Genomic DNA, 25,034 nt, shown 5'->3' with positions numbered 1-25,034 from the left:
ATTTAAAAAAATCATGTGAGTCCTCGAACAGTCAAAAAATGTAAAATTCCCATCCCTAGTAAACACACACATACACAGAAATGTATTTCCATTCAAAATCCTATTTTCCCTAACCCTAATTATAACCGTAACACTAAACCTAACACCTAAGCTTAAAATAGCCTTTGTCCTCATGGGGATGTGGGAAATGTCCCCACGAGGGATAATTTTCCTTGTTTTACCATCCTTGTGGGGACTTTTGTGGATTTTAGGTCCCCATGAGGATATAAAAATGAGACCACACACGAACACATTATGCAGTCACAAACACACTCCGCAGTCAAAGGATGAATCTCATCCACGGCTCAGCCATTAAAGATCTTTGGACATGCTTTCAATCAATTTCTGGTCTATCTAAAGTGCTTATCAAAGAGATAGTAATGTATTCCAATTGATCTCAAGGTTTGTGCTCACTTTGAGAGGTGTGTTCGTTGTGAATAACACATGCCGTGTCTCTCCTCCTCCTTCCTCTCTCCTTCCCTCTGTAGATTTGTGCTGGAGCAGTACAATGCCCTTTCCTGGTTGACGTGTGACCCCGCGACGCAGGATCGGCGCTCCTGTCTGCCCATCCACTTTGTGGTGCTCAACCAGATGTACAACTTCATCATGAAGATGTTGTAACAAATAGCCTAAAGGGTGGAGGGGAAGGGGAGAAAATTAGGGGACATGCCAAAGGAAATTCCAACCTGGCAGGGTGATGCTGGACTTGAATAGGAGTAGATTAGAGAAGGCTGCTGGATGGAAGGAATGCCTTGGCCGTAGCGACGGCAATAGAAACGGGTCATAGAAACATCTCAGTCTGCTCCTACCACTGTGGTGGAAGAAGAAAATGAAGAAGATGAAGAAGAAGGGAGATTTCTGGAACGGGTGATGCTAATAACAGGAACAAGAGAAAAAGAGAGAGATCCCGGTTGCCATTGTATTTTCTGTGGTAACGCCATGGTAACACTGTGGAAAAACCATTTGGGAAACATGTAAAGTATTGGAAATCAAGTCTCATTTCAGTGATCGAAAAACTTGAATGGATCCTTGGTTTTAAGACCCGAAAAATTCCCTTTTTTCCTTTGGATGACATTTTATCCAAATGAAATGCCTGCATCTATCTTATTTATTGTAAGTTTTTAAATGTATGATTTGTCTTAATCTCTTTTATATATAAAAAATATCTTGAAGGTTTATATCGCCTTCCTGCTTTAAAGCAATTGGTCTAAGATATATGTAATCTTCTTAATTAAAAAACAAACAAAACCCCCAGAAAAATGAAATAAAGTCGCAGTAGTTTGCTTTTAGAGTATTATTTTTTGTATTGGGGACAGAATATTTGTATTGTCACAATGTACAGAAGAAGTAGATTGGAGAATTATGTCCATGCCTTTGTGCGTGCAGGATTTACAGCTAAGCTGTAGCAGCAGAGGACTTGTACAGCAATGAAGTTCACTGTGTTCAAATAAAGAGGTACATTGTCATATATAGTATTTTATACCACATTTAGACAAAAAAAACCAAACGGCAATATATATAAATAATTATATATGAATGCCGTGCCAGCGATGGGTGGTGCGGCTTCTGTTTTAGGAATAAAGTGCGTCAACTCAATTTTACCTGTGCATTTGTTGTGGTTCTTGCTTACTGGGAGAGGGATTGTGATGTGCAATTATTTGGAAGAAAACCATTGGCTTCTTTTGGATGTAGCTGACCTCAGGTTTGACCCCTGTCTGGTGACAGATCTTGACAGAGGAATAAAAAAGAATAGAGCAAAAAGAGCTCCTATCCTGTGCTTTAAGATATGCAGTGTCCTTCTAGCACATCCCTTTATACCGCTAGCCTGGTGAGCCAGCCTGAACTTGCGAATTTACATGAATGGTCGCGACACAGATAGCGCAGCTGTAATCAGTCTGGTATATATGAGGCTACTATACCTCTTCTTATCCATACAAATCCCAATTCGCTTTTGAGGTTTCTTTTTTTGACACCATTTCTGAGCGGTTACGGATGCATTTAGACCAACTCTATTTTACTTCTATGTGATAGTAAATGTGTGGTGTAAATTAACTTTAACCGGATATGGAGGGAAGCCCATGGATATGCAGTGTTTATTTGTGCACAGAGGAAGATTGATCTCTTGTATCTTCGCCTGTTCGGAATAAAACTGTACTTTCCCTAAAATCCAATGTCATGTATCTTCTCTTGCATACTTCTGACACCTCAACATATTCATGCATAAGACTGCAAGACATTTTCTATTGTAAAAATCTAGGCCTATGGACTATGGTCTGCTTTTGTGTGTAGACAGGCCTGTATACAGATGTATCAATATATTATTTGAACTCAGAAAAACCTGATTCCAATGTATACAAATAGTGCCCGTTTTTTTAAACTAAAATGTTTTGTCATGGTCCAAATCGGGATTGTTACAGGATCTGCATTTTTTTAAATAGTCTGTCAACAAGAAAAAATGACTTGTGATTCAGGCACATAGTAGTCCGCAAGGATGATGAAAGCACTGACAGTCCCGGTCCTGGAGACCCGAATGTGCAGGGTTTTATTCTAGCCCAGTTCTAACCTGATTCAACATCAGTGTGCGCTGGCACTAGACAATGTTGCACTGGAACAAAATCCTTCAACCCTGTAGAATAATCAGAGGAAAAAAGCATTATAGAAGCATTATAGACTTTTGTAAAACAGTTGCTAAAAGATAAGGTATTAATATTGTTCCTTTATTCAACCATGATTTTGTTTGGCTGTCATCCAGGGGGGTAGAGCAGCAGTCTGACAAAAAGTGCACGCGGAGCGCCCGAATGCATGCTAGTAATGCTAGTGCTAGCTACTCCCAGGCACTCTGCTAGCTAGCGGTGGTGGCTGAACATTTTGCCCATATAGCCTTTAATGTTGAAGTAGTCACTTATGTACATTAATTTATTGTGATCATATTGTAAATATTTATTTATCTGAACATAGGTTGAATTACTTTGTACAGACAGATTCGTAAGAATGAGACTGTCAGAGTTCGCGAGCTAGCTACGTTAGCTAACTGTTAGGAGGAGAAATACGGATACAGCGAATGCATACGAGTGGCTGTTGTGCTACGTGAGTGAGAGGTTTGACGTCCTAAAGGCTACATTCCTTCGTTGAAACATCCCTAAAGAAGGTAATGTTACATTTATACCGGTTGACACGTGTTTTATTATCGATTAATGATAACATGTATATTTAAAGAACTCCACCGTCAGACATACTAGGCTAGCTTATCTAGCTGTAGCTGACTGAGCTAACTAGCATGGTAGCTAGCTAGCTACTAGTTATGTTAACATCAGCCCATTATTGCAATTTTTTTAATCGTGAAATCATGTTAATGTAAACTAGTTTAACTAACTAGGTAAGCTCCATGCTCTTAAAATCATCAGGAAGTGTTTCATGATCATGTTATAACGTTAGCTAGCTAAGAAGTCAGCACAAAGCAAGTTTAGCTTAGCTAGTAGGATTGTTAACAATACCTTTTATTCACAGCCTGTTCCTGAATAAGTCACCAGCTTTCTGGCTAACTTGCTGATAAACTAAGGATGCTAAATTATTTTTGTGCACATGACTGCATGGAAAACACTAACATTGAAGCTCCAAATCCAAAGCAACAAACTTCTGAAGCAAGTCATTTGAATGCCAAGCTACAAATAGTTCAACTTTAAGCTGGCGCATCAGGACAGCATCAACTAGAAACCTCACTCTGTCCAGTCTCTCAGGTGTGGACCCAGTCCCAGACTACCAGCAGAGATGTCAGAAAGTGCAGGGCTGCAGTTTGTCAGCCCATATGCCTTTGAGGCCATGCAGAAGGTGGATGTGGTGCGTCTGGCTGCCCTGAGTGACCCAGAGCTGAGGCTGCTGCTGCCCTGCCTGGTTCGGATGGCTCTGTGTGCCCCAGCCGACCAGAGCCAGTCCTGGGCCCAGGACAAGAAGCTCATCCTGCGCCTGCTCTCCGGGGTGGAGGCTGTCAACTCCATTGTGGCCCTCCTGTCTGTCGATTTCCATGCTTTGGAGCAGGATGCCAGGAAGGAGCAGCAACTCAGGTAAAAGCTTTGAATGATCTCAGAGACACTAATTAACTGTATTATTACACTAAAGGACACTCAACTCAAGTAAACAACTCATACAGGTCGAGTAGATGTGTTTGGTTAGTAAAATGACTAACCTCATATTTAGCTTTTTATAAATAAACTTGGAGAATCAAAACCAAATACATATTTTTTGTCTCTCCCTTTTGTTTAGCAGAGTAAAGAGTTTGTTTAGCATGTTGTGTGGATGGTAGGGTCAGGACCAGTATCGCAATATTTTTTCCATTGCAAAAATTGAAAACATGAAGTAGACTCTTTTGTCCTTTAAAAATCCACTGTATGTAAAATATTGTGTGCTATAGCTTGGAAAATAAATACATGTGACTGGATGACAACATAATGATTTGTTTTCAACATTAGGGCTATTTTCCTAAAGAAGATAAATCCGCTTAGTGTTTTCTTTCCTTGCCACGATACCAACAAGTATCGCAATATTAGTATTGCGATACTGGTGTTGTCCCAGCCTTAGTGGATCGGAGATACTGATTGTTCTGGTGTGGTGGTGTCCCCTCTGACAGGCACAAGGCGGGTGGCTCTAATGGAGAGAGCATCCTGGTGTCTCAGCTGCAGCATGGCCTCACCCTGGAGTTTGAACACAGTGACCCTCTCAGGAGACTCAGGCTGGCACTCAGTGAACTACTGGCCATCATGAACAAGGTAAGTCATCTCACTGCTTCCCACAGGGTTAGTTTAACATGTGTATGGTACTTTACCAGGCAAGGGGGAAACTCACCACCTCCACCACCAATGGGTAGCGCCCAACTGAATCACGTGGCCCTGCCTTTAGCAAGCGTCCAGTTTATCATACTCAATATTGTATTTGTGTGTTGTTAATTTGGCTGTGTTTTGTCTTACAGGTGGCTGATTCCAATGGGGAATGGTTCCTGAAGTCCTCTGAGCTATTTGAGAGCCCTGTTTACCTGGAAGAAGTTGCAGATGTTCTCTGTATACTTCAAGCAGGTACTCGCATCAATAGAAAATACCTCATTATGTGGAAATGACCCAGTTTTCTAAAACATACCTATTTGAGAATCAGCAATTTCTCTGATTTTGATTTGGAAGCTGAAGCTTTTCTCGGATCAAATAACTGGTTTTGCACGGAACCCCCAAGTTTGATGTCTGCAATCTCCCCCCCTTGTCCTCAGAGTTGCCCTCTCTGCTGCCCATCATAGACGTGGCAGAGGCTTTGCTGCATGTGAGAAACGGTGACTGGTTTCTGTGCCTGCTGGTTGCCAACGTCCCTGACAGCTTTAATGAAGGTAGGGTGAAAGATGCAAAATAATGTCTATGAAAATTAACAATAAATATATATTCTATGTTTGGACTGTTACAATATGTTGCACAAATTGTTTAGCTTTACCATACCTGTACTACTAATTATAAGACCCCATTAGTTGATTAGCTGGTTTCATTGAGCCTGCAGCCCACATATGTTTGGCAAGCTGATCCTAGTCTATAGGTGGAGTATATTTAATCTAATAGAATAATCAGTGTCTGTATAGATCCCAATGTAATTCTAGGCAGATAATTATTGACATTGGCTGCCTATTCCACATTTCTCCACCCAGTTAGGTATTTCCCCTTGTAATTGGACAATGTTTCAGCCCCAGAGGTAGGACTAGATTAATGTGTTCTCCTTATAATATAGATGATGAGTATGATTGTCTTGCTTCTGGCCCAGAGTGTGTGTGTTCTCTGCTTTGAGAGATACATTATGAAGATCTAGCTCTGCTAGCAGCCTCTCTGGTGCCTTCTTATCAACCAGGGGGTCAGGCCTGAGTCAATAGCTTATTTGCGTTAGCGAGGCCAGCGAGAAGGAAGCAGTCAGTCGGCAGACATTACATAGCGCTGAACATTAGTGAATCCTCATGGCTTGCTATTGGAATTGGCCTCTTTCATATAAATGGGCGGGAAATGGGCCCTGTCTTGAGGCATCAAGTGTGAGGCATAACTTTGCCCAGCATATTTACTTCTTCCATTCCTTTACCCAGATTTGTCTGTATTAGGTATATGTTGTGAAATTGTTAGATATTGTTGGAAACACAAGCAAACACAAGCATTTCGCTACACCCCCAATAACATCTGCTAAACAAGTGTATGTGACCAATACAATTTGAACATGAAGTGGTAACTAACTTGGTCTCCTTGAGTCTTTTATGGCATATGCAATTCTTTCTAAGTAGGGGAGATGGAAGCTAAAATAGTTTCAGTTAGCTAATGACTGCCTACAATGACGGCCTACCAAAAGGCAAAATCCCCGCAGGAGGGATTTTGCCTTTTGGTAGGCCGTCATTGTAAACAATAATTTGTTCTTAACTGACTTGCCTAGTTAAATCAATAAAATAAAATATGGTTGCCTGGCAGTGGAGGCTGGTGTGAGGAGCTATGGGCTCATGTAATGGCTAGAATGGAATCAATGGAACTGTATCAAACATATGGAAACAACATGTTTGACTCGGTTCCATTTATTCCAGTTCAGGATTACAATGAGCCTGTCCTCTTATAGCTCCCACCAGCCTCCACTGTTGGCTGGCTGCTACTGCCTGAGTACCACTGAACACGCAGATTGGCAAGTGTTTTTCTGTTAGTCATTAGAAAAACAAGATTTCAGTCTTGGTGTGTTTCCTGACTGATTCCTCGTTTGGTTAATGTTTGTCCCCCATGAGACACTGTAGTCACGGAAGCCTATGTCACTTCCTCAAAATCCCCAGAATGAATATAAGATGACAAATGTAGATGTTTTTGCCAAGGATGTTTTAGTTGCGCAATTGTTCATCTTAGGTGTTTGGTGCAGTATTTCTCAAGTAAAAGAATGTTCAACGTGTTGTCTTATGTAAACGAAGTTGGACTGCTGGGCAGGTCTGTCTCAATGTCTATGCTATTGGATAGAGAGAAATCACCGCAGCTGTTCACCCCATGTTAGTGGGCAAACGGACATCGTCAAATCAAAACCCAACCTTCATTTACCCATTGTGATGCACAGATGTTCCAAACTCTGTTTTAGACAAGACTGACTTTATGGCACAAATTATCCTATTTACACTTTGTAGTAAAATATGACACGAGAATAACTGTTTCTGACTCATATCGATGCCACATAGGCCATTCACAGGGATTTGTTGCTTTTTAAGGAATGAAAAATAATAGTAATCAAATAAGTAATATGCACAACTGAAATGTTTGATTTAAAGTCGGTAATGTGAATATGTTACGGTTAGTAAGTGATAAGACGTAATGGGCATTAACTACCATAATGGGGCTCTAATTGTTTTATTCTGGGTTACAGCATTTCACTCTGTCACCAAAAAAAGGCAGGTGATGGCTGAGGGAAGCTCTAAAATAATGTAAAATATTTTTTATTGAAATCGAAAACCGTTATTATTTTTTAAACAATCTAACCAAAACCAAACCGACCTCGAATAGCACTAATCGCTCAGCACTAGTTTTAGTGCATGTCACAGTCTCAGTTGGCCATAAACATTTAGTCTTTTAAACTGTCAGTTACAGTGAATAACCGGTCAAAAAGAGAAGCCCTGTTAAAGTGCATGTGCTTTTGAGAGCTATTAGATCTTATTTACAGGCAAATAAATGAGCAATGATTCCATGCCTCGTTGGATTTCTGTAAGCAGTCCGTCTACTATGGCATAATGCACTGCTACAGACATTGAAGGTGAAGCAAACAGACAGAGAAAATTCTCTGGCGGGACAAAGAACAATTGTTACAGATCCTTGAGAGAAGATTAAAAACATGGAACAATGGCTTGTTTTCGTGCATCTTTCATATCCTCTGTTGTTATTCATAACAACAAATTATTTGAATAACCCAAACATGAAAATGTATTATCAAAATCAAATTTCAGCAGTCAAATCCCATTATTCCATAACTTTTTTATTTGTACAGATTTCATACAGATGTATTTGTAAAATAGTATTTTGATAAGAAAATGTAACACATCCTCTGAAAAGAACAACCATTCTCCGCATAACATGTAACTGATATATGTGGTGTGTTCAGTGTGCAGGGGCCTGATAAAGAACGGGGAGCGTCAGGATGAGGAGAGCATGGGAGGGAGACGCAGGACAGAGGCCCTGAGACAGCTGTGTCAGATGAACCCCTCCCAGGCACTCAACATCAGAGCCATGGTGGTGAGTCCATCTCTCTTATGCCTTTTTCACACTGTCGTACTGACATGAACCATTTGTCCTTTCCAGCAACTAGGATGGATTTGTAACCGGGCCAGCACAGTACAGCTCGGCTCTAAAACCGTAGAGCTGTGCAAATGCCACTGCTGTTTGCTGCCCCGATGAAAACTGTCATGCTGTCGTGTCCACTGTGTGTTTGTCCTCCCCAGGTGGAGGAGTGTCACCTGCCAGGTCTGGGTGTGGCCCTGACCCTGGACTATAAGCCTGACACGGCCGATGATGCAGTCAGCCCTCTGGTGTCCTACGTCAGTGGGCTGCTGCTGGGCACCAATGGGAAAGTACGCACCTGGTTCAGCATGTTCATACGCAACGGACAACAGGTGAGGAACACTGCCTACAGTGAGATTTGAACTATACAAATGTACATTCTGCTCCTCAAACACACACACCGGTCTCACCGATACCTTCTACTCTCTTACAAAACTCCCCTCCCTCCCTCAGAGGAAGCGTGAGAGCAGTTCAGTGCTGTGGCAGATGCGTAGGCAGCTGTTGTTGGAGCTGGTGGCCATCTTGCCCCGGTCGCGCAGCACCCACGAGCCCAACGACAGTGTGGAGGACGCAGAGAGCAGCTCTGGGTACTCTGGTCTCCGGGAGGAGCACGTGGTGAAGGCCTCCGCCCTGCTCAGACTCTACTGTGCCCTCATGGGCATCGCAGGACTCAGGTAGGTGACAGAGGGAGGGGAGATCAGTTGGGATAGCACTGATGGTCTCTGATAGTTCCACTGTTTGAAATGTTCATTAATTATTTTCATGAGGGGGGAGTTTGTACCTTAGGTGAGTTTTTTTTAAAGGATGTAATTAAACTTTGGAAGATTTCTGTGTCTTTGTAATTGTGTGTTTGTGACATGTTGAAGTAATGTGTGTGTCTTTCCCCCGTTGACAGGCCCACTGATGAGGAGGCAGAGCAGCTCCTCCAGCTCATGACCAGTCGACCCCCGGCCACTCCAGCTGGGGTTCGATTTGTCTCTCTGTCCTTTTGTAAACTACTGGCCTTCCCCACACTCGTCAGGTAGGACCACGAGCAACATCTTTATATGAATTTGACTTATAAAAACACACGTCAAGAAAGAATGACACTGACGTGTTCAACACATTAAATGGTTGGGAGGAGAGGGCAATACTAGTCAGGGCTTGACATTAACTTTTTTAGCCACTTGTCCTTTGGACAAGAAGGACAGATAAAAAAATAAAATAAGTAATACTTTTCAAAATGTTAAATGGTCTGTAACACAATTTTAAAACGCATTGCTATCTTTTTTTTACCATAGAGAATCAGAAGCCTATTGGCTTCTTTGTATATTCAAGCCAGTCTCAAAATACAACACTCCCCTTTAAAGGCTCTCCTGGAGGATAGTTGGCCACCCTTGTTAGCCTATAAAATATTACAACATTAGGCTACAATTACAACCAAATACTTTTTCATCTCTTTATAAAATAATTCCCTCTAGGGATCCAAAATTAGCTTAAAATGTTTTTCAACTTTTATTTCTTCATATTATAAGCTTGAACAGTGCACATGGCTTTAGGGTACGTGCGAATGTTCCAAAACTTGCAATTAGCGGGAAAACACTGTTCTCAAAAGTGCATTGCACGTGCAAGTGGTTTCATGTGACAGAGATGAAAATATCCATTACAAATGAAGAATGAGGGGGGCTCTAAAGATGTATCAACTAGCATGGGTTACTAATATGGCTAAAATTATGTCTTTTGCTGCTGGACAATAAAATAATGCTGGTTTTGAAAACCAATAGAACATGAGAAAAATGCTGGTTTCAATTAATTAATTATTTATAAAATAATTACCTCAACATTTCTGTGGTTGTATTTTGGCTAGGCTACTTTAAAACAAGGTAAGACATGCTTCATAAAATGACATAAAACGTCTAGGTTTTAAACAATTACGTTTATGGTTAAATCATTTTAAAATGCTCACCGCCTCCACTCAGATTCAAGGTGGGTGATGTGTGGTGCTCAACAGGCACGGCCCTTAACTCTCCAGTCTTGTGACCACTTGATCTGAAGTAACGTGCCCCCTTTGTTGACCGAATCAGGCCTTTAGGTGTTAATGTTAATTATCATTCCTTATATTTGTCAAACATGACTGCCGTTCGGCCTATATTTATATAATTAAAAGTAATTCAAGTTTGGAGCATCCCTCATGTCAACATCGGTTTGGACATGAGAGGCTGTAGCTAATATGCGCGTAGGCATTTTTATTTATGTACATTAAAAGTCGATTTTAATATTATTCCAATGTTGGCCTTTGATCCAATTCTGATCGGAGTAATTGTTTGATATTGTGATTTAACAACTTAAATCTATTATTCTTGTCGGACTTTTTAAAACTTGTCCTGGACAAGAGGACAAGCGTTAATGTCGAGCCCTGCTAGTATAAAAATCACACAAACGAACACAGTACAAAGTATTCACAGCTCTGATCTAATGTGTCAATGTGACAGTGAAAGGCTAACAGTAGTCTTTGTATCTACTACTAAGCAGATGGCAGAAAGATTCTCGCTGGGTTAACAGAGCCAGATTAAACAGGTGGCTTCTCTGGAGCGTTATACTGAGTGGTATCTGTGGCTACGTGACGGTGTTGTGTGATATTGTGTCTCTCCTGCAGCACCCCGGAGCAGGAGCAGCTGATGGTGATGTGGCTCAGCTGGATGATCAAAGAAGAGGAGTACTTTGAGAGGTGAGGATGGTGGCCTGGTCCTTATGTGATGATAGACATTACCAGACCTGGGTTCAAACAGTATGTATTTTCTTTCATATACTTTAGCTTTCCTTGATTCCGCTTCAATCGGTGCAATCATTTCACATGATATGGGCATTTCATTAGCAAACCTCCAAAATGGTCATGATGACATGAGTCATACGGGTCTCTCGACATTCAGTAATTGTCTTCCAGTTAAACAGGCTCAGAATTTAACAATGTCTGACAAAAAAGTGCTCTGAGTGTTCTTTTTCATGCCCCCAGTTCCAGTCAGAGTTCCCTGTTTTTCTCTGGTAGGAGAAAGGCTGAGGCCAGACAGAGCTCGTCTCAAAACAAACAGTGCAGGGATGCGAGGCAGGGTGGGTGGTGATGGATGAGGGTGGGAGTTGGGCTGGAAGGGGGAACAAACCCGGGAGGCCCCGACAGGCTTTTAAAAATGTAATAAGCCCTTCATTGAACCATGAGTTATCACTGCAGCAGCCCAACTCCCCCTCTGGGATGGTAGATGAGTGTTGGCCGGCGCCGTGGAGGGGACACTAGGCCGGAGGAGGGGGGTGTCTAATATAGCTGGGCATAATCATTTTATTAAAGTGCTGTCCTCTAAGATGCATTGTAAGCCGCCGGTTTAAATCTCTCTCTCCTCTGTCTCTCCTGACCCCCTTTTTTTCTCTCTCTCCCTCTCTCACACACTCTTGTGTGTACAGTGCTGCAGGGGTCGCCGCTTCCTTCGGAGAGATGCTATTACTGGTTGCCATGTATTTCCATAGCAACCAGCTCAGCGCCATCATCGAGCTGGTCTGCTCCACTTTGGGGATGAAGGTAAGGTGGAGGGATCGATAGTCCAGTCAGAGGGAGAGTGGCTAACTGTTGTACTTCCTCCACTTCAGCTATGCAGGGAGCCTACAAACAGAGGGCTGCCTGCCAATACACTGACTGTTGTGTTCAGTTATTTTGGCTGTCACTTCATTTCTCAGAGAAAGAGGGTGCAATGTAATTTGGTTGTATTGAATTTTATTCTCACCCTAGGCTGTCGGCACTGTATCCATTCTGCTTTTGTCATGTAGAATTTCTGTTATCCAATATGAATAGAGTGGAATTATTAACTGCCAGGTTCATTCATTGCCCTCAGGATGTTTTCACTAGGTACTGGCTGCAATATAAGCAACTCTCTTGGTTGATACCAGTCTAACTGATCCTTCTGTAAATGATACCAGTCTAAACTGATCTCTTGGTAAATGCCACCCTTTCTTCCCTGCAGATTGCAATTAAGCCCAGCTCTCTGAGCAAAATGAAGACCATCTTTACCCAGGAGATTTTCACTGAGCAGGTACTTCATCCACACAGCCATATATACAATTTGTCCACAGTCCACAGCCTAATCTTTTTAGATAGCATATTTCTTTATGACTTACATGTTGTTTATTTGCTATACAGTGCCATATTATTTCAACATTTCAGTAATTATAATGATTTACCTATTTCAAGTTTTCAACTTGTTTCATTATTCATTTTTTTGTATTTGGACTGATTTGATCCTCCATCCGTAGTTTTGGCCAGGTGTATTGAAACTGTATTGATTTTTCTCGAGGTGGTCACTGCCCACGCTGTGAGGGTGGCGGTTACCAACAACCTGAGTGCCAACATCACAGGCTTCCTGCCCATCCACTGTATCTACCAGCTGCTCCGCAGCAGAGCCTTCACCAAGCACAAGGTCTCCATCAAGGTAGGCCGTTCTCCAGTCTGTGGTTCTGTTATTGGCCTCATGCCTTTTCTGTTCATTCATGGCTCCATCTACTGGTTACCAATTAATGAGGGTTGTGGCTTTGGTGAGCAGCATGGTGAATTCCACTTGCTATAAAAGGAGATATGGGAAAGAGCACTTACACCTGATAAATAGTTTAACTGTTTACTGGTACTAGCCTTTTTGGTACAATAGTATATACAACAAATACATATTAATATACACATTAATACTGTTGAATTCCATGTCTCCAATAGGACTGGATCTACAGGCAGCTGTGTGAGACATCCACCCCGCTCCACACCCAGCTGCTGCCCCTCATCGATGTGTACATCAACTCCATCCTGACCCCAGCCTCCAAGGCCAACCCTGAGGCCACCAACCAGCCAATCACTGAGCAGGAGATCCTCACCGTCTACCAAGGCTCCACTGCAGGGGTGAATGAGTTTTTAAACACGCACGTCACACACACACACACACACACACACACACACACACACACACACACACACACACACACACACACACACACACACACACACACACACAGGGGGTAAGGTTTTCTAAAGACTGGGGTGGGTTTTCCTCTTACTTTTTACCTAGCCTTTGCTCCTTTCATATTTATTTTGATGCTGACAAACTCCCCAGTCCCTGCCAGTGACAAGAATACCCATAACATGATGCTGCCACCACAATACTTAAACATACATAGGGTTTTCACCCAAACCTGTATTTTTTAATTTAGGCCAAAAATGTAATTCCTTTGTCGTGCAGTATTACTTAACGGCCTTGTTGCCAACAGAATAAATTGAGTGGATTTTTTTTTTAACACAGGCTTCATTCTATTAATTTAGTCATACAGGCCAATAATGTGCAGTGAATGCATTGTTGTTGATCCTCTTAATTTTCAAGTATTGTGGTGGCAGCATCATGTTATCGGTATGCTTTTCACTAGCAGGGACTGGGGAGTTTGTCAGCATCAAAATAAATATGAAAGTAGCAAAGCCCAGGTAAAAAGTAAGAGGAAAACCCACTGTCCTTTCCTGTAAACCTAACCTGGTTAAATAAAGGTTAAATATTTTTTTTTTTTTTAAATCATCTTGGGATAGTTTTATTTTTCAGTGGGACAATTACATTTCATTGGTAAAGACACAGAATGGCTTGCCAAGAGGTGCTGAATGGTCCAGTCGCAGTCTATACGTAAATCTTGAAATTCAGAGGCAAGGTTTGAATGTTGCTTTCCATCAATGATTCCCAACCAAATTTACTGAGCTTGAGCAATTTATACAAAAACAATAGATTTATGTTGCCCTCAGAGTAATGCAAGGTTGCTATAATCTTATTTAATATGATCCACAGCTGTAATAGTCGCTGTCGGTATTCGATAGAACGTGACCTTTTGTTGTCTGCTTGTTTTAGTCAATTACAAAACTACATTTAAGAAAAGTACATGTCTAAAAATGACTTTTCCTGACCATTCTCACTACTTAGAAAAATGTAATATTGTAGGCCTGCGTGAGTGCTAGCTATCTACTGACCGGAACAGCTAGCCAATACCAACAACACAAACAAACGGACTATACAGCTACAAGTAGTGAGTGGAGTTACACGGACTATACTGAACAAGTTAAAAGTCTTACCTGTGATGAAATGTTTTCCACACACATAGCTACGTGTCGCCTACTTGAACACAGCGTCCCCACATTTCCCACTCCCACACCAAATAGCCTGAAGCCACAGGGATCTTCTTGCAGGCTCCATTTCCCTACATGGGAGCATTTCGAACTGTAGGTTGGGGCTTTTAACCTGGTTACGTGTACATTGAAGAATACAGCAGCTTTTCGGTGTGTTTTGTTATTTCTGTATAATTGATGATGAAGTTGGCTCTTATTTTACAATGGTGGTCAGTAGGAAAGAGTGTTTGGGGGAGAACAATCTATGGGCGTGGTCAAGGGAATTCTGATTATTATGTGAATATCGAGTATGGCTGCCATAGGTGCTTCCACTAAGTGTTAACCCAGGGGTCTTTATTTTATTCATTTGGGAAATGTTCTATAAAATAAATGTCACTTTGAAATGTGGAGTAGGTTGTGTAGATCGGTTGGAGCAAAAAATCGAATTGAATCCATTTTTTTATTTAATTTTCAGGCAGTGAAATGTGGAGACAGTGCAAGGGGTCAAAACCCCTTCCATCAACGGCTAATTAATATGAGAAAAACATGTCAGACAGATCAAACTAGCTCTATTAACAGCCCAAATATATACATGTATCCATCCCCCCGCATGCTGTAAAATATAGGTTGTACATGCTTTGGAGATAAACAAGGTTTGACACAATCACTGGATGGTGCAGATTTAAAAGCAAGCAGCTATACAAAGCCACCATGTAAAATATTCACGTTAAATGGTAGTTGGTCCGTTTCAATTAATCTGACCATTCGTTATGTTTAGAGGCCATTGGGAGTAAATTGCCTTTAATATCATTATAGTCTCCCTGGTCTATTGGGCTGTCTGCAGCCACTGACATGATATTTAACGATGTCATACATCAGCAACGCCGTATTCATGTCCTGTCATCCACTTTGTTCTTTTATTCTGCCTTGGTTGCCCTAGAAGGTCAGAGAGAGGGCCATTTGTCGCTAGTAGCCCATTGGCCCTGCAGTGTAGAACACTCTGTGGTGACCTGCCCCTGACCTCTCCTTGTCTCTCTCTCCCTGCTCTCTTCCCTCTCTTTCTCTCCTCCTCTATCTCACTCTCTATCTGTCTCCCCCCGATCTCGCTCTCTCTTTCTCCATCTCTCTCTCTGGCAGGGAGAGGGTGGTCGAGCGGTGCGTTCCAGATACAGCATCACCACACAGCTCCTCATCCTCTACTATATTCTGTCCTATGAGGAGGCTCTCCTGTCCAACACTAAACAACTGGGTATGTATCCTACACGATCTCCTCCTGGGTATGTACCATGGGGATCCCCTAATAAATACAAGTACCTTAGTGTATGTTACTCCTGAACTTCATTCATTCAGCCACCCTTGGCTTCTCTCCTAGCCACCCTATTGCTGCTTTTTCTTCTCCACTCAGGCACTTTCATTGTCTTCTCCATTGAAGAAGGTATGCTGTGTTTGGAATGGACAGAGAGAGAGTGTCAGGGAACCAAGAGAAAAGGCAGGCGTTGTCCTGTTGTTAAGCTACTAGGAAACTGTGTGTTGCTATGGGGGATTCCTTTCTCCCCTCCTGGCTTGGCTGGCTTGGCTTTCTTTCAAGCTTCCATTTATTCTCAATAGCCAGCCAAGTATAATGTCCAGGGGAGGTGTTACCTACTGGACTGAAGGACTTGGCAGAGTCAGTATTTCTTGGATGATAAGGTCTTCCCACCCTTCATTAGTCCTCATTGTGTCTGTGTTAGTTTATACATATGCTTCCTTCTTAATTGTTGTGCTGCTGCACCCTTCAAGCAGGAGTAATGATGCCCATCAGCATTGTTATTGAAGCCATTTCAGTGAAGAATCACCCCACTCTGGTAGTACTCACACAGGGTGTTTTTAAATAGACAGCAGGGCCAAATCAACCTCTCCTCTCTCCTCAGCTCTGATGCAGAGGAAGCCTAAGTCGTACTCTGCCATACTCATGGACCAGATCCCCATCAAATACCTCATCACCCAGGCCCAGGGCCTGCAACAGGAGTTGGGGGGTAAGTACATCCAATGTAGAGGGTATCCCTAAGTACTTATTACAGTAAGTAGGGGTTGGAGTGCCTTTTGAATAGACATTGTTTTTAATCGGTCATATTTAAAGCCCCATCAACATAGATTCTATGTATATGCAAAGTGTACCCAGATCATTTAGGGAGTCAAAAGTGTATAATTTGTAACTTAAAATGTAATTTATTATATTTTTTACCAGTTAATGTTATGAAAGCAACTAGTTAGCCTACTGATTAACCTACTACACTTTCTCTTTTGGTGCTCCAGCAAGTTTAGTTAGGCACTCATTTGCCAGGTAGCCAGTGTTTAGTGTAGGCTACCATCAACCTAATGCAAGCCATTCTTACCTGCTAATTTGTAACACTGTGTGTATAACTTATTTCAGTGTATTAGCCTTCTTTAGGGTCAGCGTTCTTTTCCTTTGCTTGTTTTAATGTCATGTCTTTTGACTCCTCTCCTATCCTCCCCCCTCCCCAGGCCTCCACTCGGCCTTGCTGCGGCTGCTGGCCACTAACTACCCCCACCTGTGTATGGTGGAGGACTGGGTGTGTGAGGAGGAGGTGACAGGAACCCTGCCTCTGCTCCGGAGGATGCTGCTCACCTCTAACACCTGCAGATACTCCCAGACACAACTCCACGACGGTGAGACTGGGGAGGTTGAGGGAGTGGGGTGGGGAGGTTGAGGGAGTGGGGAGGTTGAGGGGAATCGTGGAATGGGGTTTAGGGTTAGGGTGGAGAGAACAGTTTTGGGAATGGTGAGTTTACATCAGATTTTATGGGGCTAGTTGTTGAAGAAGCCTTATAAGAGGCCAATAAAGAGTAATGTGCAGTGTTGGGCTTTGGGAAGGTAGTTGGGACTCAACATAGAAGAGTAGTTCTAGACTCCGTAATAGTGAGTGGGATAAACAAAGGGTCATGTGATGTAAAGTGTGTTGTTATCCTGCAGTAAGGGCTTCAGTGTCAGATTATCATGCTGCTGTTGGCCTCTAGAGAGATGGAGCCCCCTGGTAGATCATCATGGGTGCATCCCAAATGGCACCCTTTCCCCTAAATATGCACTATAGGGCATAGGGTGCAATTTGAGACGCAAATACTTTCTCTGTCAGGGAATCAGACCTACTACTGCTGCATAGCTCCAAGGCACTGCTAATCTCATCTGTAAAACTATATCTGATTAGGAGGGAAATAATCTATCTACACGCACATTTAATCCAAAATTCTCCCCATCAAAAACAAAATAAATTTTCTTTGTAAGAAAATCTTTACATTTGAATCGTAACCTGGAGCTTGTTTCTTTGTTATGTAAGTAATTTCACTAGTGTGCCATGGAGAAAAGTAGACGTTTTTAGAAAGAGAAGGCCCAGAGGCGATCGTCTCCTGGATTACAGTGGACACAGAGAGGGAAGGAGAGGAGGGATCCTACACTGCAGCAAAACAGAGGCTTGGTGGTGTTCAGTAGAGCCTGGGATGCAAGCAGTGCTTTTATGTCATAGTGATATTAACAGCCTCTGTTGTTGGGGAGGTTGACCTTTTAAGTGAATCAGCTGCAGAACAGAGCAGAAGAGAGAGGAGTTGAGACTAGAGAGATGTGTATACTCTCACTCTCTCTCTTTCTCTTGCTTTTTCTCCTTTCTACCCATGCCATCTGCTCCCTCCATCCACATTGATGTGAAATAAGTGGACAGGTGAAAGCAAGCCTCACGATTGACCTCTGCTATATCACCTTCAGGCTGTCCTGTGGTTTCAGATCAGTGGAGTGAAAGGAAAGGAGACTAGAGTGTATCAAGCCAATCTATTAACACTCTGGGCCAGTTTCCCAAACCCAGAGTAATTTTAGGCCTGCACAACAAATCTCCATTAAGTGCTTTTTAGTCCAGGACTAGGTTTGATCTGTGTCTGGGAAACCAACCCTAAATAAACTGTGTTAAAGGGGCAGTCTGGGATTTGTACATTTTTATTTTTGGACTTCTAAATTAAATATAAGGTTTCATTTCTCCAGCCCCATCCCTCAGCTGTAGGGCTGCATGATATGGTCAAAATATCTAATCACAAATTATTTTATTTATTTTGCACAAAATATTGCGATTTGACTTCCGATATTTATAAAACACTTGGATGAACTGTTGAAATAATATAGAATAATTATTCTAAATATATGGTTGAAATACAGTGTTTAGCATGACAACGAACGAAAAAGACAGGTAGGAGTAGTGACGGGGCAGGAACCTAAATATTGGTAATTCGTTCCCAGGGAACCCTAGTTAGATTTCAATAGCTGTTACATTCAGACAAAGTTTTTAGAATATGCTTTGCTATTCCTCTCTGATTCAGAACATGCTAGCACAAACATGTTGATCTACACCACCACTGTATTAGAGCTACAGTTTGTTAGCCAGATTTGCCCTATCTCAGTCAGTGCATTTAGCTTGCTAGTTAGTGTTGGCAAATTGCATTAGCAGCTAACGGCCCAAAGAATTGGGCACATGCAGCTTGCTAAGACTAACTAACTAGCATTTGCTGATGGCAAGATACACAAAAATAAAAATTGATTTATTTTTAAGAAGCAAAGTATGCAGCATCGTTCTTGTTTGGATTCTGTTGAGAGTGAGTCTACAACGAGGAGAACTGCTGCCTGCTTGAGTGAGTGACAGGGGGCGGGACTTGGTTTGTGTGGAAAAGCATCCTAGAGGAAGAAACTACAATCGGAGTAAACTATGAAAACGGATGTTACAGGCGGCTGAATGGTGTTTCAAAATATTGCCAAAAATATGGATCTCTTGCGATATGGATATGCAATTTTTATGTAAATTCGATAAATTGTTCAGCCATACTCGGCAGTTTATCAAAACAAGTTCCTGGGTGTCCGCTTTTTTGTTTTTTCGAATCCAGGATCGGCCCTTTTTAAGACTCCACTCTTTCACTAAAAGCTTTTTCTTCTCCTCCCTCTCTCCCAGCCTTCCAGAAGGTTCCCTCCAGTGGTCCCAGACTTATGAGAATGCTGGACCACCTGACCCTGCTGTCAGCTGGAGACCTGATCCCCTACGCCGAGGCTCTGACGGGTAGCATGGGTCTGCTACTGGGCCCCAGTGTCCCCCGACGCATCCCCCAGACCCTCAACAAGCTCTGGATGGTCCTCAACACTGTCATGCCCCGCAGGTCAGCAATATTATAGAGAGGAAGGGCTTGTTTGCTGGATGTCGCGACCAGAGATGCGGTTCATGTTAAATTCCATTTCTGTGTCTTCCCTGGTGGTGATAAGGGGGTGGACCCTCAGTGCCCCAGTGTTTCCAGGGGCACAGAGCTACAGTCGGCAGGAGCAGGCAGGCGGACCAATCAATCCCCGCATGCACGAATAGCTGCTCTGTAACGAGGACACGACAGCTCAGGGCAGGAAAAAGGGAGGGGACTCTCCAGGGTTTGGGGCATAATGGATTGTTTTCCTCCCCCTCCTCATCCCCTCTTCAACCGTCTGTGGTGGTATTGAATGGTGCTGTGCAGAGGGAGGCCTGTGGGGAGGAAGGAGTGATGAAGCTGGAAGGGAGAGCTGGTGTTGGGAGTGTCGGCCTCTCACAGGAACCATTTGATTAATGTCATACAGTCTGCAGGAGGGAACACAGACAACAGACTGGGTGAAGAGAACTGGTGGTAGCTGCTTCTCTGTCTGAAAGGACAGCTTGTCCTTGCTTGAATGCACCATTGGAGTTTTCAATGGGAAACTGAAAGGTGTTAGCAATTGAATAGATTTGATCATCACAAAATAGATCTGCTGCAACAGGCTACTGTATAGCTAGTAATAACATAATCCCTATAAAGAAACCTTATGACTGTGTTTAGAAGTCCACAGCGTAGCAAAACGTTCTGCAACAGAAAATTAAAATGTGTTGGACAAGTTCAGGTAATACATCACTGGGGCACTTTGTCTGAAAACATTTTCTCCCCACTGACCATGGCCCTGCTTTCTTTCCTCTGTGTTTTACTCCAGGCTGTGGGTGATGACGGTGAATGCCCTGCAGCCCTCAGTGAAGATGCTGAGGCAGCAGAGGTATATTCAGAATGACCTGATGGTTGACCCCCTCATCGTGCTGCGCTGTGACCAAAGGGTCTACAGGTAGGCTACAGCACATGGTTATCTTTGGGCTGGAGAAGGGCTCAAGATATTTAATCCCAATGTATTGTTTTGCAATTGTACACTTGGAATTTGTAAAATGTATTTCCTGTTTAAACACAATGAAGCCTACATCATTATGTGAGTAAATAACATCTTTGTGTCCCTTCCTCAGGTGTCCCCCTCTGATGGACATTGTCCTCCACATGCTGAATGGCTACCTCCTGGCCTCCAAGGCCTACCTCAACTCCCACCTGAAGGAAACAGCGGACTTTGACCGGCAGAGCCAGACCATCTCTAACCTGGGCCTGGGACAGGCTGGACAGCCAGACACCCCAGAGGTCACCAGAGAGGAGCTGAAGAATGCACTGCTGGCCGCTCAGGTAACACAGTGGGAGAGACACCCACTCATACATACTCTTTCACACAGCTGTACTATACTTGTGAGGACTTTTTGGGGACCAACAATGGATTCCCATTCAAAATCCTAATTTCCCTAAATCTAATCCTAACTCTAAAAATAGCCCTTTTGCAAGTGAGGACCGGCAAAATGTCCTCACTTATCAGAATTTTAGTTGGTTTACTATTCTTCTGAGGACTTCTGGTACTCACAAGTATAGTAAAACGTGTCCACAGACACACAGTGTATAGTACGTCAGTCATTTCAGTTGTAGGTAGAATCTCACATTACGTCTCTGTCTTGTTCTTCTCTCTGACTCCAGGACAGTGCTGCAGTCCAGATCCTGCTGGAGGTGTGTCTGCCCACCTCAGAGGTGCAGACTGGGCCCCTAGTGGCTGGGGGCGACGCTGAGAGCCTGCTCCAGAGCATGAGGGCTGCGCCCGGGCCCATCAAACAGGAAGAGGGGGCCAGGAGAGCAGAAGGGGATGGCGAGCTGGATGGGGGGTTACTCAGTGACCTGAGGGAGGTGCAGTGTCTCATCTGCTGTCTGTTGCACCAGATGTTCATCGCTGACCCCAACATCGCCAAACTGGTGCACTTCCAGGTGAACACTGTTCTACTACGTACAAGAGATGTTTTTTTTTCCAAATTCCAAACGGACCCCTAGCCCCTTTGTCGATAAGGCTTCAAGGTCTGAAAGTGTCAATACAGATATGATCCCGTCATAGCAGCATTTAGTCATAACAAACAGCATAACAAAATGGCGTCTACAGGCTGAGATTATGAATGTGTTTTCCCGTGTGCCACAGAAGAGCTGTTGTCAGTGATCAGTGTGTGAGTCGTGAGAGGGGAAGGAATGTCCTGCAGCCTGAATGACTGCATCAGTCCCAGTAGTAGGAAGCTGCCATATGTTTCACTTCATCAACACAATCCTGCCCCTCTGTCGCAGTAATCCTGCCTTCTTGGATCCATGCTGCGCACACAAGCTGCCGCTGCGGCTACCCTGTGTGTTTACATCACAAGACAGAAGCTCAGTCAAAGCTACTACTTATCCTCTGCTTTTCACTCCTCTTTTTACTTTCATTCCATTCTGTCTCCTTTTTTCTCTCACCTTCTGTCTCAGGGTTACCCTCAAGCTCTGCTACCCCTGACCGTGGCTGGCATCCCCTCCATCCATATCTGCCTGGACTTCATCCCAGAGCTGCTGGCCCAGCCCCAGCTGGAGAAACAGGTGAGCCCCCCTGTGTCCTCATCTGGCATCCAAGCCCACAAAGCTGAGCAAGATTAGCCCTGTGCCTTTGTCAGTGTTTTACATCAATTTGTTTCCAGGCCTGTTTAAGCAACATTTCTACTGAAACCTGTCTTTCTGGACAGAAAGTACTGGCATTAACTATGGTTCTTGTCTCCCTCTACAGATCTTTGCCATCCAGCTGCTGTCCCACCTGTGTACCCAGTACGCACTGCCCAAGTCCCTCAGCGTGGCCCGCCTGGCCGTCAGCGTCATGGCCACGCTGCTCACAGGTCAGCTCTCTCTCGCTTTATCTATCTATCACTCTCAACCTCCCCCGTCTCTACCCTGTCATTGTTGGCCCTTTTTTTCCCTCCCCTTACTGCATCATGTCCTACCGGCAGTGTCTCCCTGTCTCTGTACTCTGGTATGTTAGTGCCATCTCCTGGTGGGTCTCTGTTAGTGCAGCATTGTCATCACTCATAACAGCCTTTTCCCCTGTTAGGTCTAGGTACAGCTTGTTCTAGTCTCCTTGCTGTTCATGATGTTCATATGTTTCTCTCTATCGCTCTCCCTCAGTGCTGACCCGTGCCAAGCGTTTCTCCTTCTTCATGCCTACCCTGCCGTGCCTGGTGGCGTTCTGCCAGGCCTTCCCTCCACTCTACGATGACGTGGCGACCCTGCTGGTGCAGGTGGGACAGGTCTGTGCCTCCGACGTGTCCACCAAGACCAGGGACATCGACCCGCTCATCACCAGTAAGTGTGTGTGTGTTGAAAGGGAACACTGCCTCTACCTCGCTCTCCAACCAAGGGGCAGGAATTGAGGAGGAAACTGAAGAGGAAAGTATTGGAGGGCAGTGGAAGTTGATAAAAATGATGATTTATTGATAAAAACCAATGTGTCTCGGCCCTTAGCCATCAGTCTTTATCACGGTTAGTGTAATGAAATGTGTTTTTGTGTGCTTTGGAATATAATAGAGGTGCATCAATAGCAGTATAGTCTAACATCCCTCTTCTCTCTCCTGTACCCCCCTCCCTCAGGGCTGCAGTACCTGAAGGAGAAGCCCCAGGAGGTGTTGGTTCCAGGAGGGGACAAGTCCAAGCTGAGCCTTCCCCAGAGGGCAGCAGAGGAGCTGGGTGGTGCCGACCCGGATGTCCAGCTCTGCTACAGGATAGAAGCCACCTTCATGGACATCATCAGCACCAGCCAACACGGACTATAGACACGGAGACTTGCAGGTGTGCAGGTGGAGGGAGCACTGGGGCTGGTGCAGGGTTGTACCTTTAGATATGAGTGTTATTTTCAATGTGTATGTTGTAGTGTGCGACGTCTGTGTTTTGTAGGTAATGAAAGATACAATATGCTGTAGGTCTGTTTTCTTGACCATTGTAAAAATATTTTTCTAAGCTGACTTCTTTCTCAGCAAAAAAATACGTTTTTTTGAAATTATCAGGTAACCTTGAATTATGTAGTGTTTTTGTATTGTACATCTTGTTTGTATTAAAAAAAACTTAAACTGAGACTCATCGTTATGACATTGCCACAAGCAGCAGGATCAACCGCATATATTGCAAATGAGCGCGATGCAAGACTACGCACTTACAGTATCTGCGCAGTTGCGCTCCACTCTGCAGCAACGTTGGCTGCTGTTAGCAACACTGATATGTGAATGCTTCCATACTAGGTTACTGCTTGGCTAATGGAAAACGCCACCAACTAACCTGGTATTGGTGATACTCTCTTCGTTCTCGGTTCTGGAGAACAGTTATCTTATAAATGTCCAGTTACAGATGGTTCTACAAACACTAAAGAACTCCGAAATATAGTACATCCATATTTTGTATCGATTGAGAAATGCCTCTTGCTTGTGTGTAGATCTTTGTTTTGTTCGCATTGTGTGATATGCTGTCATCTGCTTCTACACGTGGCGGAATCGCATAGAAACCACTAGTTCTGGGAAATGTTCATGTGTGGCAGCTATAATGGCAAGGAACCTCCTTGCGCAGTACAAAACATGGATTTACAATTTTTCTGCGTTCTCTCCTGTTTGTGCACTGAACAAAAATATAAACGCAACATGCAACAATTTCAAAGATTTTACTGATTTACAGTTTATATATGGAAATCTGTCAATGGCTTTCACATTACTTGGAATACAAATACGTATCAGTTGGTCTGAGTGAACCTCAGGATCTCGTCACGGTATCACGTAGTTTATGCCTGCCCATACCATAATCCCACCACCACCATGGGGCACTCTGTTCGCAACTTTGACATCAGCAAACCACATGATGACATACGCGCTGTCTGCCATCTGCCCGGTACAGTTGAAACCAGGATTAATCTGTGAAGAGTACACTTCTCCAGTGTGCCAGTGGCCATCGATGGTGAGGATTTGCCCACTGAAGTTGGTGCGATGCTGAACTGCAGTCAGGTCAAGACCCTGGTGAGGATGACGAGCAAGCATATGAGCATCCCTGAGACGGTTTTGACAGTTTGTGCAGAAATTCTTCAATTGTGCAAACCCACTATTTTATCAGCTGTCCGGGTGGCTGGTCTTAGATGATCTCGCAGTTGAAGATACCGGAAGTGGAGGTCCTGGGCTGGCGTGGTTACATGTGGTCTGCTGTTGTGGGGCCGGTTGGATGTCCTGCCAAATTCTCTAAAACGATGTTGGCTTATGGTAGAGAAATTAACATTAAATTCTCTGGCAACAGTTCTGGTGGACATTCTTGCATTCAAATTGCACACTCCCTCAACTCTGACATTCTGTTGTGTGACAACTTCACATTTT

General features: G+C 43.5%; 2 protein-coding genes across 3 annotated transcripts in view; both read left to right on the top strand.

The window, feature by feature from the left end:
* Window positions 1–1,635, top strand: part of med13a (mediator complex subunit 13a) — a 125,070-nt gene extending 123,435 nt beyond the window's left edge. The window contains exon 30 of the mRNA XM_038990169.1: window positions 528–1,635. Coding sequence (XP_038846097.1) covers window positions 528–660 — 133 coding nt within the window. The 3' untranslated portion in view covers window positions 661–1,635. The remainder of the gene's footprint in view (window positions 1–527) is intronic.
* A 1,205-nt stretch (window positions 1,636–2,840) lies between these two features.
* On the top strand, window positions 2,841–23,762 carry ints2 (integrator complex subunit 2). 2 transcript variants are annotated; one of them, XM_038990167.1, is made up of 25 exons: window positions 2,841–3,187; window positions 3,777–4,100; window positions 4,664–4,802; window positions 5,003–5,105; window positions 5,291–5,404; window positions 8,161–8,291; window positions 8,498–8,668; window positions 8,790–9,010; window positions 9,232–9,357; window positions 10,972–11,043; window positions 11,769–11,883; window positions 12,323–12,391; window positions 12,653–12,787; window positions 13,063–13,242; window positions 15,616–15,727; window positions 16,389–16,493; window positions 16,984–17,148; window positions 19,461–19,662; window positions 20,489–20,614; window positions 20,787–20,994; window positions 21,334–21,615; window positions 22,135–22,242; window positions 22,427–22,532; window positions 22,819–22,995; window positions 23,281–23,762. In XM_038990167.1, the coding sequence occupies exons 2-25, from the start codon at window positions 3,808–3,810 to the stop codon at window positions 23,460–23,462; spliced, it is 3,642 nt and encodes a 1,213-aa protein (XP_038846095.1). In that variant the 5' UTR covers window positions 2,841–3,187; window positions 3,777–3,807; the 3' UTR covers window positions 23,463–23,762. The 2 variants fall into 2 exon arrangements, with proteins under 2 accessions (XP_038846095.1, XP_038846094.1); XM_038990166.1 differs by having other exon boundaries at window positions 3,769–4,100.
* The last annotated feature ends 1,272 nt before the right edge of the window (window positions 23,763–25,034 follow it).

This window comes from Salvelinus namaycush, chromosome 3, assembly GCF_016432855.1.
Source record: "Salvelinus namaycush isolate Seneca chromosome 3, SaNama_1.0, whole genome shotgun sequence".
Taxonomy (NCBI): Eukaryota; Metazoa; Chordata; class Actinopteri; order Salmoniformes; family Salmonidae; genus Salvelinus; species Salvelinus namaycush.
The sequence above is the reverse complement of the archived record's forward strand: the minus strand, read 5'-3'. Positions and strand labels throughout refer to the sequence as shown.